The sequence below is a fragment of the Panthera onca genome, chromosome D4, assembly GCF_046562875.1.
Source record: "Panthera onca isolate mPanOnc1 chromosome D4, mPanOnc1 haplotype 2, whole genome shotgun sequence".
In the NCBI taxonomy this organism is placed as follows: domain Eukaryota; kingdom Metazoa; phylum Chordata; class Mammalia; order Carnivora; family Felidae; genus Panthera; species Panthera onca.
In genome coordinates this window covers 26,128,431-26,143,294 of record NC_138351.1, presented here as the reverse complement: position 1 = coordinate 26,143,294, position 14,864 = coordinate 26,128,431, and the positions used below count along the sequence as shown (strand labels likewise).

Sequence of the window (14,864 nt, the reverse complement as noted above, 5' to 3'; positions counted from 1 at the left end):
AAACAGCTGAGACTCTTCTAGAAGAGTTAAGGGATCATTCCTTTGGCCTTTGGCACAACTTATTCCTTACAAATAATGATTCTGCATGACTGGGGAATGATTTAAAATGTGGTCTTGTAAAGTTGAAAGGGTCCTTCACCTCATTTTCTGATCATGATTTCTATGTGCAAATTGGGAAAAATGAGCCACCACTTCTACCAAGGTACCAATCATTTTAAGTGATAGCCCCATAACTCAAGTTAATTCTTAGGCTGCAAAGAAAGTCTGAATTTTCATTAGGTCTTAAAGATCTTAACTATAGGTTTAGATAGATAGCATTTTAAGTCCAAACTTCCCTGTAACTGACCATCATTTTTATGTTTTAGCATCACAGTTGTATGTATAATTTATTCTAAGTAGGTCTCCATGTTTCCTTTTCACTGGTGTAGATGGATATGGAAGGGGCAGGTCACTGTGTCTTTTAATCAACACTATACAGTGCTCTTGCTTGCACAGTGATGTGTTCTCAAATACTCTTGCACTCTTCAAACTAACGGGCTTAACAGCCTAGGGACAGAGAAAACACTGGATTGTGCATTTTAAAAGGTTCATAAAAGCGTATAGGCAGGAATTTCAGGTATTTGAGCCAAGCTTCTGCACTTATAACCGTAAGTGACAATAAACGGGGGTTTTTTCCCCTCCAGAGAGTAAAAATCTTCTGTAAACCTGAACCAGATTGAGTCTTTGAGTTCATGACAGTTCTTGATATCTAACTGCAGCAACTGGCTTTTTCCAACAACTTTACAATGAAAGTTTCCCATATTGGGGCACCTGGATGGCTCAGTTGGATAAGCATCCAACCTCAGCTCAGGTCATGATCTTGCAGTCCGTGGGTCCGAGACCCACATCAGGCTCTGTGCTGACAGCTCGGAGCCTGGAGCCTGCTTCAGATTCTCTGTCTCCCTCTATCTCTGCCCTTCCCCTGCTCTCTCTCTCTTTCTCTCAAAAATAAATAAACATTAAAAAAGAACTTTTAAAGAAAGCTTCCCATATTATCTACTTTCTGTTTATCTGCACCCCTCTTGATCACTTCCAATGGGACTTTTCGCATTGGGTTACATGGCAACAACTTATTATGGCATATCACAATTATGGGGGAGAACTGGTAAAAATTCCTAAGTCTCCATTCATCAGTGAGAATCATTAAAGAAGGAAAGCATAAAGAAAGCTCCGATGGTGTTGATAAATGGTGAGGACTTCGACCAGGGTTCCACAAGCACACAGTGAGAAGTCAGAGATCACCTTTTCCATGCTGCCAATATGGTGGGGATTTGGGGAGAGACTGACCTGACCACCAGTCTGGTGGGGGTGCTATGCTTTCCTATGTAGGGGGCAATATATCACCTGCTCAACGACAGGTGTACCTGGCCTCAGGGAGAAAGCCTGTCCCTAAAGCACATGCCCACTACTGTTCAGAGATCATTGTGCCTTTTCTTTTTAAGGTTTTAAGATAAGCATTACCTTATCACAATTTTATTATGTGCCAGGCACCATTCCATGTGTTTTTAAGTCTATTATCCCATTTTGTCATCTCAGTAATATACAGTGTGAAACAGAACTATTATGTCCATTTTATAGATGAGGTATTGAGGCACAGAGAACACAGTACCTTGCCCAAATTCAACGTGGTTAGTAAGTCAGGGATCCACACAGATTTTCTGTAAAGAGCCAGGTAGTGAATATCTTGGACTTCCAGCCATGCAGTCTCTGTAACAATCACCCAGCTCTACTCTTGTGGGGCAACAGCAGCCATAAATGATACACAAGGGGATGGGCATGTTCGTGTTCCAACAAAATTTTATTTCTGGGGCCTGCAATTTGCATGTGTTGTATAGTTTGCATGTGTCATGAAATATTCGTTCTTTCGAATTTTCCCAACCACTTAAAAATCTAAAAGCCATTCTTAGCTCTTGGGCTTTCTGTTTAAAAATATGTCACAGGCGGGGCACCTGGTGGTTCAGTTGGTTAAGCGTCCGACTTCGGCTCAGATCATGATCTCCTGGTTCATGAGTTCTGGCCCTGCTGTCCCGGGGCTCTGTGCTGACAGCTCAGAGCCTGAAGCCTGCTACGGATTCTGTGTCTGCCTCTGCCTCTGCCCTCCCCCCGCTTGTGCTCTGTCTCTGTCTCTGTCTCTCTCTCTCTCTCTCAAAAAATAAATATTAAAAAAAATTTTTAAAAATAAAAACTAAAAATAAACAGCTGGCTGGGTTTAGCTCTTGAGCTGTGGTAAGTTGTAGAGCCAGGATTTGAACCCAGGCAATGTGGTTCCAGTGAGCTTTTAATTATTATATAGTCTATATCATGATAATAATAATAAATCATGGTCTTTATAGAAAACTCAGCAAAGAAAGAGCAAATAAAAACCAGGCATAAAAACCACAACCCAGAAATAATCATAATTACATTTGATATTTTCTTCTATTCTTTTATCTACTGTATGCAGTATTCCATTTATTAATTCTAGCTTTTCACTTATCATTAGCATTTTTCACATTTCCTCAGAGGCCACACAACTATATTCATTTTAAGTGTACTAGGGGAAACTGCTATTTGAAAGAATCTTATAGCTAATAATTTCCTAAAGTGAAGAATCCTTTTATTAAGTGAGCAGTTGGTCACGTTCCATTTATCTGCTGCATATTTGCATTTCTAGGAATTGGTTTTTTAAAAGCAAACCGATCTGTAGACAGGGATGTAGTAAAAAGACTTTGAGTTGACTTCTCACTGTCCCTTTATTAGCCAAATGACCCTGAGCAAATTGTTGACTTTACTTTATCACATCTCAGTTTTTGCTTGTCCTGAAGATAAACCAAAACAACCGTATACAAAGTACTGAGCACGGACCTAGCAGAGAATAGTGGTCAATTGGTAGCAGCCAGCCCTTATGTTCCTTGCCACCCCACACCATTCCTAGTCCCCAATACCACCCACAGGAAATAGATTATTTCACTGGTGACTGTTGAGAAAGTGTCTTTTTCTGCTCTGTGTACTGAGTTTTCCAAAGTAAAAATGGGCCAGCAATCCTAAACGGGAAGATTAATGAGGTGGGTGGACCTGAACTGGAGGCCTCACCCCACCCACCTATCACTCCTGCTCCGCCCCACAGATTGTTAAGTTTTCAAATGTAAACCGTGCCCAGGTTCCTACAACAGCAGGTGGCATTCTGACATCAGCAGAGGCTGATGTTCCTTCAGGTACGGAGGAAACTCTAGACCAGACACCTGAAAAGAATTCAGAGCCCAACCAATGCCATGAGCAGCGAAGACTTCGTGGAGCTGAAGAGTAGGACGGCGGCCAGAGCGGAGGGCTACAGCAACACTGGCTTCCAGGTGAGCGGAAGTTTTATCTTGTGTTTGAGACCAAGTAAATGGACACAGTGCTCATTTCTCGCAACCTTGGCAAATTCCCAGACAAAACCAGTGGGGTTCTTGGAACGCAATAAGAGTTTTTCATGACACTCTTTAAACCTATGATTTTTTCCTTTTGGGCTGACAAACCTGAAAAGTCTCTTTTAGTACAACTTGTTTTGATCCCTAACTTGCCCTGTCACTTAGAAACAAGATTGTCTTCTCAGGCTTTTGTTTCAGGTTCACAAGCCCTGCCAATATTTTCCAAAGAGCTGGTAAGAAGGAAAGAATGGAGAGACTCCAGATCCTGGATGTAGGGAGCACTTCAGGCTTTCTTTCTCTTACACCACCTCCCAAAGCACCTGTCAGATGGGAGCCTGGGTGCCCGCCCCAGTGCAGCCGGGTTATGCAAACCAGTCTCATGTCATCAACCAAAACTCACTGAGTGATTAATGCTGCTTAACTTGGAACTGGGTGCTGCAGAGGCCTAGAAAGAGTCCTGTCACAGGGAAACACCAGCCTGTTCTGACTGGCTCTGGGATGAGAGTTTTTCAGGGATGTCCCTAGCTGTGCTTCCTTTCCTAAGCTGACTTGGCAGCCCAAACAAACAGGTGTCAGCAATCTGTTGGGATTCAGAATCACCAAAAAAGCAAAACAAACTTTTAGGCACTAACAAAGGAGGGAACAAGGAAGGTAAAAGAGCTTTGGCACAAGTCCTAAATCTTTTACCCACATGTGACTGTAACTTCCTTGAGCTTCAGTTCAGTTGTCTACACAGTGGTCACACTGAACTTCATCTCATAGATCATAAGTGTAAGGGAGGAAAAGTCTTTTCCTCTACCCTCTTAGATTCAGCACCTGAGATCTGCAAATTAAACTGAGAAATGGCAGATTAACCAGAGAAAGCTATACAAATTTTATTAATATTCTTCATTTTATATTCATGCAGCTTCACAGAAAATAAATGAAAAATTCAAAGAAACATTAAGACTCAGGGTCTTATGTACCATTTTAACAAAGGACAAAAAATTGTGGAGCAGTGATTAGACCAAAAAAAGAGAGGTTAAGCTCTTAGGGCCAAGAAATTATGGGAAAGTGATGAGGAAAGACATGGGGGCAGCTAATGGGAGATAAGGTTTGGCAGTGAGGTTTATGCAATCTTAGCACCATCTCTGTTTCCAGTGACAAGTGTTGTTCTCCTCTGCCTGTTATGGGACACCTACACAAGGGAAAGTTCGTCCCTGCTCTAGACAGAGAGAGGAAAAATGAAGAGCTCTTTCTGTGTTTGTTTTTTCTCAGTTGCCTTCAGCTCAAGATAATTCTCATGCCAAAGTGGTAGATTTGGGGGCAGCATGTCCTGATTCCCCTCATAAGGGTTAAATGAGAAAAAAAGCATAAAGCAGAGGGCCTTTTATGGCTCAAAAGAATAGAAGGGCTAGAATGGAATAGAGTCAAAGTGAGTATGACAGCAAGACAAAGATGTCTGCAAGGGAGGCGGGTCCATGTCACCAGCAACTGGTAGCCCAGTCAGTGAGGAGGACACACATCCACCAAAGATAGTCCTCTTTTCTCTCCCTCATTCTCTTCCATGAAAAGAAAAGGAAAAGAAAGGAAAGGAAAGGAAAGGAAAGGGAAAAGAAAAGAAAAGAAAAGAGAAGAAAAGAAAAGAAAAGAAGAGAAGAGAAAATAAGAGAAAAGAAGAGAAAAGGAAAGAAAAAAGTACCTCTAGGTCTCAGGGTGCAGAACACGGCATCTCAAACCCAGCAGAATACCACATACCACCACCAACGAGCAGAAACAAGGTTATTTCTTCCAATGCCTGCTGCTTGACAAGAATTTCCAGAGATACATATTTACTCAGCAAAACCATTAACTTCCCCCTAGATAAGACCACTGCTGGAAAGGGATACCAATTCAAGAAGGAATAATACACTATTCTTGCCCTCCAGGAACAAGGCAGGCAGAAACCAATAAGCAATTATGTGTGATGTAAAACAAAAACAAAAAACAATGCTGGAAGTTGGCACCAAGTACATTATAAATAAATAAGCAGGTGGAGCTGGGTTGACTGGGGAGTCTCTGAGGTGGGCAGGGATTTCCTGGTTGAACAGGGAGGGGTGTCAGCAGAGCACTGCAAGCAAAGAGAACTGTCTGCACAGGCCCAGGGGCCTGAAAGAATATGTATGCTGGGGATAGAGGAGATGAGGAGCAGGGGCTCCAGGGAAGGTACAGGGGACAGGCTGGCCCCAGATCACGGGGCCTCCAAATGGCTAAGGCATCAGGAAAGAATAGATCAGAATTCACACTATCAAGGGGTGCCTGGGTGGTTCAGTCGGTTAAGCATCGGGCTCTTGATCTCAGCTCAGGTCTTGATCTCAGGGTCGTGAGTTGAAGCCCAAGACGGGCATGGGGCCCAACACGGAACCTACTTAAAAAAAATAATAAAAGAATTTACACTATCAAATTATTGATACCCCCATTGAAGGTGGACAAAATGGAAAGAGATTTATGTGTGGTTGGGACGACATTTAGGAGGTTGGTATGATAATCAGATTGTAGCTTAGAGGTGGTAACAACCAGCACTGGACAGAAGTACCAATACTCGTAGGAGGCCCCCTTGGCCATGCAATTAGCATTGAGTCAGGGTGAGTTAAGAGCTGTTCTGGCGATGAATGTTTCCATTTTCTCCTCTCTAAAGTAGGATAATAATACAATATCCTGGTGTTGAGAGAATTAAGTGAGTTAATACATTTTTTTTAAGTATGTAATATATGTTTTAAAAAACTACTGTTCGTTCAGGCTGCTATGACAAAATACCACAGACTGAGTGGCTTATAAACAGAAATTTGTTTCTTATTATTCTGAAGCCTGGAAATCCAAGATTGTGACACCAGCAGAACAGTGTCTGGCAAGGGCACACTTCCTCATGGACAGCCATCTTCTTGCTGGGTCCTCACATGGCAGAAGGTGCAAGGGAGATCTTTGGAGTCTCTTTTATAAGGGCACTGATCCCATTCATGAGGGCTCTGCCCTCATGACCTAATCACCTCAAAGGCCCCACCACCTAATACTGTCACATTGTGCATTAGATTTTCCAAACAGGAATTTGGCAGGGGGTGGGAGGGTAGGTAAGGGGACACATTCAGACCATAGCAAGTGCCTAGCATGCCGTGTGAACATAAATAATAGTATGTCTCTGTGCTGGGGCAGATTAAAGAGAGTCAACATTTCTAGCCTGAGATTTCAACTTAGAAGTGATTTTCTTTATGTAGACTGGAAAGACAGAAATAGGGCTGGAGCAAGGAAGACCATGAGTTCATTTTGAGGTTGTTGGTTGAAATTAGGGTGATTTCATATCCCTAGAAGAAAATGGAGAGGAGGCAGGAAGCTCTAGGGATAAAGGCACCTGGAGTCCCCTGGAGGGAACATCATGCATTTGGGGGCTGATCACACAACAGTGAGCCAGTGGCATGGATGACACCAGGAGGAAGGAAACCCAGGAAGCCCCGGTACTTCAGGAACTGGAAAGTTAGAGCAGTCAGAGGTTGGAGCAGAGAGGCCACAAGGAGGGAAAGGGGAGAAGCACCAGGAGAGGGAAGGGTCTGGGGAAGCCAAGGGAAAAGAGAACTACAAGGTTAACAGCAAAGACAGTTCATGTGATTTTTCAACCAGGAGGTCACTGGTGACCAGGGGTGGGATGGGGGGCAGTTTGTGTGATGAGTGGGAGCTGGGAAACTGGGGAAAATGAAGTCAGAGAGGAAGTTCCCCTGGTGGAGAGAAGAGCAGGGAAGAGAGGCTCAGAAGAGGCAAGATTGGGGCTGCAGGCAGGGGGCTTTTTTATTTTTTAAAAATTCATTGTGAAATATAACATGCAGAAAAACACACAAAGCCAACTAGACAGCTTATTATAAAGTGCCATCCAGATCAAGAAATAGGACACTGGCATCCCTCAGCTCTGACACACCAATCCTGCACATCTGTCACAACTGCCCCTGCCCACAGGGGTGACAATGACCCCAACCTTATGGTAATTACTACCCTGCTTTGCTTTATACCTTAACGTATAGTTACGAATCCCCAAGCACTGTTTTTGCCTATTTTTGAACTTTATATAAATAGAAAGTTACAGGAAAATTCTTTGCTTATTTTAAAACATTTATATAGAACTAGGCAAGACAAATCATTTTGTACCTGACTTCTTTTGCTCAGTTTTGTATTGTTGAGACTCAGCCATACTGTTGCATGTAAGTGGAGTTCATCCAATTTCACTGATATACGGTGTTCTCCATAAACATTACACAATTTATCTGTTTTCCTGTAGGTGGACATTTGTGCCATTATCCTTGGAGCTTTTAGGAGCTTCTAGAAACAAATGCAACTATGAATACTCTTAGACATGTCTCCTGGCGCATATGTAACAAATTTATTTGGGGTTACATTTAGGAGTGGAATTGCTAGGTCATGGAGAATACATATATATTTTCAACTTTAGTAATAATGCCAGACTGGTTTCTTAAGTGGTTTTACTAATTTATATTTCCATCCACAGAGTGTAAGTGCCTATTACTCCATAGCCTCACCAATAGTTATCTGGCTTCTTAATTTCAGTGATTCTGGTAGATGTGTAGTGAGTAGTGTAACACTGAGATTTCATTTTAATTTTCCTATGTTATTGGCCACTAGATGCCAACTTTGTGAAATGCTTGTTCATGTCTCTTGCCCGTTTTCTCTACTGGATTCTGTCTTTTTCCTACTGATTTGAAAGAGTTCTTTAAATGTTCTGAATATAAGCCCTTTTCCAATTATATGGTTTACAAATGCCTTCGACCACTGAAACTGTCTTTCACTCTTTAATATTTAGATGCACAAAAGCTAATTATTTGGGGTCCATTTATCAGGTGTTTCTGTTTTATATATCCTGTTTAAGACATCTTTTTCTACTCTGCAAGATCATAAGGATACCCTCCCATATTTTCCAAAAGCTTATTATTTTCCTTCTACATTGAGGACTCTACTCTCCCTGAAGTTAGTTTTTATGTATAGTGTGAGGCAGGCATCAAGTTTTTGTTTTGGGGGGTGCCTAGATGGCTCACTCAGTAGTGCATGTGACTCTTGATCTTGGAGTTATGAGTTCAAGCCCCACATTGGGTATAGAGATTACTTAAAAAAATAAAATCTTTAAAAGCAAAAAAAAGTTTGTTTTCTCTACATGGGTATCCAATTATTTCAGTGTTGCTTTAAAAAATATAAATTTTCCCCACTTGACAAATACCACATTTATCAAGTGTCCATATTTAGGGTAAGTCTTTTTAGAATAGGACAACCAAAAGATTTTTGCAAAGTCAAAGGAAGGAGAAGGATCCAGAGAAGAGGAAAAGAGGAAAGCAAAGAGTCCAAATAAAGCTCAGAATTTCTAAGGGTGAAAATTCAGGCAATTTTTGAAAGAATACTTTTACTAAATGATGTTTCTTAGAATCCCAAATGAAGTTTCCTTCTGCCTATGAGTATCGATTGTACCACATGTGGCCCTCAGAGCCACAGAACCCATGCTCACTCTTAAGCCAGCTGGATGTGGACCCACTTACAAAATTTCAAGACAGAACTCGATGGGAAATACGTCTCCACTCTGCACACACACACAGAGAAAAGCTGACCTATTCCAGGAAATGTCTGGTGAGTCAGTGGGGTTTAAAGAGTTTGTTAAATGGAGGTCAAAATTTGGGAGGTCATTTAAGTCCAAGAATGTTTGGCCTAGATAATTTGAATAGAGAAATTCAAGGTTGGTGGTGATTATGCAAAGTAAAGAGGAAGAGCATTGTTTCTCTCTAATCCCCTGAGGGAGGTCAACATGAATCACACCAGGTGGATGAGGGGTTTCCACTAATTCAGGACAAGTTTGGCTACAACTATCTAGATGTGTTTCTTCCACAGGTGAGTTGAAACACAGAAAACACATGACAATAATTGTCTTTGTGAAGAAGGTTAAAAAAAAATTTTCTCCTCTATCCTCAAATCAGGTCATACCTAGACTTATTTCTAACAGCCTAGATGACTAAGAACTCAAGGCACTTCCATGACATCTTAGAGGGGAAAGATTTAGGGATTTGGTTTCTTCCACAGTCCCTGAATTTATTATTTTTCATGGTGTCTTAACTTAAAATGAAGGTGGTGGCACCAACTGACCCATCTCATCTAGACATTGTTGATGTTGATGAGAAGCTGGCCCTGGATGCTAGCTGAACTGTCATGTGTCAAACTGAAAAAAAAATCAGAAGTGGGAGTATTTGGACTTTTATACAGAACAGATTATTGTGAGCAGGAGCCCCAAGTTTCTATCGTGCTACAGAAGTTTAGAACTGTGTCTTCAGATTGTAGATTTAGGCAGACGTAGTATATGATTTTCACTCAAAGCCGGGATCTAGATTTGGAGGCATCTAATTCTTCTCCACACGTGGGCAAAGGTATTTGACCCAGAAGCCACTTACAGCCTTGGCGTGCCTAATTGTTTCTTCTTTTTCCTGGAAAGGAAAAAAAGTTAAAAAAGAAAGAAAGAAAGAAAAGAAAAAGATGACATGCATGCCTTGTGTCTTCTGGAAGTAAATAAAGACAAGTTTCTTAGGAAAACATTATGAGTCACACGGTGAGAGAGCCTCCTGTGGGTGTTCAGGAACAAAGTAGATGATTACCAGGAATGGTTCAGTTGAGAAACAGGGAAATGTAACTGAAGACTTCTCAATGTTCCTTTCAATCCCCTAGTTCTGTGATTTCAAGGCTTTGCTTGCTTTTCCTCCAAGAGCCAAAACCCATTGACATAAAGCATGACATTTATTGACTCAACGAAAATTTATTGACAGTGTGCCAGGCATTATGCAAAAAGCAGGAAATAGCTACCATTTGGTTAAAATTAGTTCACAATGGCAAATCAGCACAACACAGTTTATAAAAAGTGTTACTCATGACACAAGATGGTGGTCTCATCTAGACAGGGAGTTGGGGAATATTTCCCAAATATTCCCAGTGAACACTTCCAGGCTTTAATTCATTAATTCATTCAACGAATATATAGTGAGCACCAACTCAATGGGCGCTAGGCATAAGGAAAATAACCAGTAAGACACAAATAATTCCACAAGCTACCATATCAAAAATTACTTTTTTCCATATGGCACTATGTGGAGAAGTCAAGGCCCCAGATGAGAAGATATGCAACACATGTACAGGGAAACAGAAAAGTAGTAAAGAGAGACAGACAGGAATAGAGGCCAGTTCTGATTCACCTCAAGACTCTTCACTGATTTCAAAATCTTGGTCCCAAGAATCCGAAACCAATGATAAGTTTAGGTTTAAAACTGAATTTCTACTCTCTGCAGATTCGGGAACATTCTACAGTAAACTAGCCAGACAGATGATAAGGGGTTGTAAGCAAAGTAATGGTATAAACTCCTCCATGAAACATGGTCAGAAAATAGCCCATTAATGTGAGGCGAGGCTTTTTGCACCATAAGAAAGTGTCAGTCATAGTTAAACAGAAGCCAGGATAGGCATACCTGCTTCCCTGTGGATTCTCCAGCTGCCTTACTCCCTCCACCTGCTCAACTGTGGGAACATAACATAGTTCCAAACAGCACAATCTATAAAGTTGTGCAGCTGTGCCCCAGTGGGTCCTACTTGCCTCTCAGTGTCCCTCCCTTTGGATTATATCACTTCTTACAACATTTCTAGCTTTTAAAGTTTTTATTTTTCTATTTTCAAATTACTGTGTCCTAGTTTCTCATACACCTGAATCCGTTGCTTCAGAAAACATTTTGCAAGGAGGAAGCTGATTAGAGGGCACTGGCCTAACTTGTGCAGTAGGAGGATTTGAAATGTAAATTACTTAATTAAGGGCCAGACCCATGCAGATAGAGCAGGTGGGAGCAAAGGTCTTGTTACATGGTATGCTGGATCCAGCAAGGAAGGGAAAAAGAGACAAAGACACACACAAAGCCAACAGAGACATTTCCAGGAGGCAGCAAACATTAGGCTTCCTGTTGACCCAGATGGCTACTTCCTTGTTTCCCTGTAGAACATGAGGTCTTGAGGTCAGAGAAGAGGGAAGAAAGAAGTAAGAGTGGAAGCATTTTGAAAGCACACGTGGAAGAAGACGTGGTCTATCATGGTCCAAGAACTGATTGTACTGCATGTGACTTTGATCTTGGCTGAAGATAACAAGGGGCCCCTTCTTAAGGAGGAAGTGGAGAGGAAAGAGAGAGGTGAGCTTCTGAGAAAAGTCAGACTGGGAAGGGGTGGGGGTTAGCAGGGCACAGGTTAAAAGTCACATAGTGAATCATTATGAGGAAAGTAAAACATAAATTCTTTGGGTGAAGAGTTGAGGCTTCAGAACCAGACTGCCATTAGGCAGTTACCTAACTTCTGCATCTACTTCCCCATTCAAAAATAGGTCCATAACACCCTGCATCAAAGGACTAAGGGGAGATTAGTGGAAAGCACTAGCACCTAGCAAATTGCTCAAGTATCAGCAACCATTAACCAAACCATTTAGTTGGGAATGCTATTTTGGTGCAGGGGCCAAACCAAAATTTGAAACCCATCTATGAAGGCCGCCTCTTTGTATAGTAGATACTGGGATCTACTGATGGATAACTATGGAAGACACCAACAGGCAACTCTGAATTGTTTTAATGGCCGTCAAATGTAAACGTCAAGCCCCTTGGGTCCCTGCCAGACTGAGAGACCTTGGCTCCCTCCCAGCATCTGTGTCTCTTCCAAAGGACTTTTATAAAGTTATTTTTCAAATACTTTGGTTCATTATGATCCATATCTTACTTACTCAAATGCATCTCTTAAAAAAAATTTTATGGGCTCTATCCATGTATTTATAATTAATTTGTATTTATTTAGTCAGTGCTCTTTGGGAAAAGGTGTTTCATGACCAAGGTGATTTTAGAAGTTGCTAAGAAGCAATGTTTTTCCAAACGTAAGCAAATTCAAGTGTCCATGGTGCATGTATCCTCTTTCATGCCTCACTATTAACTATTGTGGCATGAAACAGTCTGGTAAGTCTGATAATGGTCTGATGAGACCAATACTTAGGAAGTGACCATGACTTCCCAAAATAACACAAGAATAAGGCAGGCCCGAGCAAATAAGACTTCATCCTGCAGGTGATTTAGGCTTTGGCATGAAATGCATTTTCATTAAAAAAAAAAAAATCTATAATAACCTTTGATCCCTTTAGGCAGACTGGCGATTTACCTATGAAAAACAAATCAGAGAAAGAAATGAGAATAAGAAGAATTTTAGTTTCAATTGACAGAGTCAAAGAGATTATATCTTTGTTTCTTTATTTTTTTTCTCAACTATAGGAAGATGTTTTGCTGTTAAGAGCATTTCTGTTTCCCTCATGCATCTTTGGAATTTCAGACACAGCCAAGTCCATTCTAATCAATCTGTAAAAGCATTATAAGGTGCAGGACTTGAACTTTTTAAGTCTTTATCATGATTGTAAGAAAATAATTAATTGTGTTATTATTATGGTTGGCATCTTCTAAATTCCCTGAGAACAGAGACCAGCAACCAGCATAGGAACCATTGCCTAGTCCATAGTAGGTACACAAAAAATATTTGTTAGAGGAGTGAATGAGAATGCCTAAGACAGAGCCCCAAGGAACTATATGTAACATTAAGGGTTGAGTTGAAAGGCTGATATGGTACAGGAAATAGAGAAGAAGTCTGGGTGACAAGAGGAAACTAGCAATGTGTGATATCACAAGTTGGACAAGAGTATTTGAAGAAGGAAACAATCCCTTGTGGATGATGAAAACTGGATTTAAGCACATGAAAGCCATCAAAGACTTGGGCAAGGGTGATTTCCATGGAGTGGTAGGAATGGAATACATATTGGAATGAGTGGGAGACAAAATGTGGCAAGAAAATGGAACTAGTGCCTTTATCTGGGCTGCTATAACAAAATACCACAAGCTGGGAAGCTTATAAACAACAAACATTTATTTCTCACAGTTCTGAAGGCTAGAAGTCCAAGATCAAGGCACCAGCATGGGCCCATTCTAGTGAGGCCCCTCTTCCCAGTTCATAACCAATGCCTTCTCACAGTGTCCTCATATGGTAGAAGGGGTCAGGGATCTCTGTGAGACCTCATTTCTAAGGGCACGATTCCCATTCATGAAGGTTCCACCCTCATGACTTAAACACCATCTCCTAGCCCTGACAGGCATCATCTCCTAATACCATCATCTTTGGAGGTTAGAATTTCAACATGGTGAATTTTAGGGGCACACAAACATTGACCATAGCAGCCAGCAAGTGCAGATGGAAGGGACACTTCTGAGAAGCTGCATGTAGCTTCAATCACAGTGGCAGAATTCAACCAGAGCCACAGGGAGGTCAGAAATGTACCTCTATTCTGTGAAATCTCAGGCCCAGCTAAAATTCAGAGCCCTATATCTAAAGGAAATAGAGAAAGATAGATATCAGGGACACCTAGCAGTCTTGGCCACAATATATTTTCTATTGGAGTTATATAATTCAATAGATGCTAATCAGATTCATATTATTTATTGTCATCTTGGTCTTTCTTATTCTTACTTTTGCCCATTTGATCTGTCATAGACTGAAAGAGTTCTATCAACCTCTTTCGAAATGTGTTTCTAGATATTTCTTCCTCGATTCCCTTTACATTAATCTACACCATTTGTACACAGATAGCCAGGCTTCTCAGAGCATTAGATTGTACTCTGACCATTGTTTCTTTTGGAACACCTGAATTGCTTTTTTTAATCCTGTATACAGCCTTGGTCAATTACGATCCTGACCACTCCACGTTTTATCTTTCTGAGTCCCTGAGTCATTTCCAGGACAGAATCTCCTCAGTTTATGATGGGATTATGTCCCAATAAATCCATCATAAATTGAAAATATTGTATGTCATGAACGCATTTAATACACCTCATCCACCAAACATAGCTTAGCCTACCTTAAATGTGCTCGGAATCCTTATGTTAGCCCAGAGTTGGGCAAAATCATCTAATATGAAGGCTATTTTATAACAAAGTGTTGAATATCTCCTGTAATGCATTGAATACTGTGAAGTGAGAAACAGTGGTTGAATGGACACAGAATTGATTGTGGACGCTAGTGATCTCATGGCTGACTAGACAATGCCCAGCATCACGTGTGAGGATCATACTGCATATTGCTAGCCCCAGAGGAGGTCAAAATTTAAAGTTCAACGTACAGTTTGTACTGTAGTAAATGCATGTCTCTTACGCACCATCATAAAACTCAAAGACATCAGAAGGTGTCTGTGTGTGGTTACGTGTCCTTATTACCCCCTCTGACTCCATCGAATCCATTGATCTGCCAGATGGGTGTATTTGTTCTTAGCTCCTCTCATCATATTTTATGTTGTGCTTTGTAAAAATCTTTTCACATATGGTTTGCATATTCTTTATTTTTGTT

General features: G+C 41.0%; 1 protein-coding gene across 2 annotated transcripts in view; it reads left to right on the top strand.

The window, feature by feature from the left end:
• Positions 1-3,149: 3,149 nt before the first annotated feature.
• SLC28A3 (solute carrier family 28 member 3) overlaps positions 3,150-14,864 on the top strand; it is a 52,816-nt gene continuing 41,101 nt past the window's right edge. Inside the window, exon 1 of one of the 2 annotated variants that reach the window (XR_009603125.3) lies at positions 3,150-3,368. Coding sequence is in view for 1 of the 2 variants with exons in the window: in XM_060609955.3 (XP_060465938.1) it covers positions 3,291-3,368 (78 nt within the window). In the remaining variant the exon portion in view is untranslated. The remainder of the gene's footprint in view (positions 3,369-14,864) is intronic. The other variant, XM_060609955.3, reaches the window with a different exon arrangement.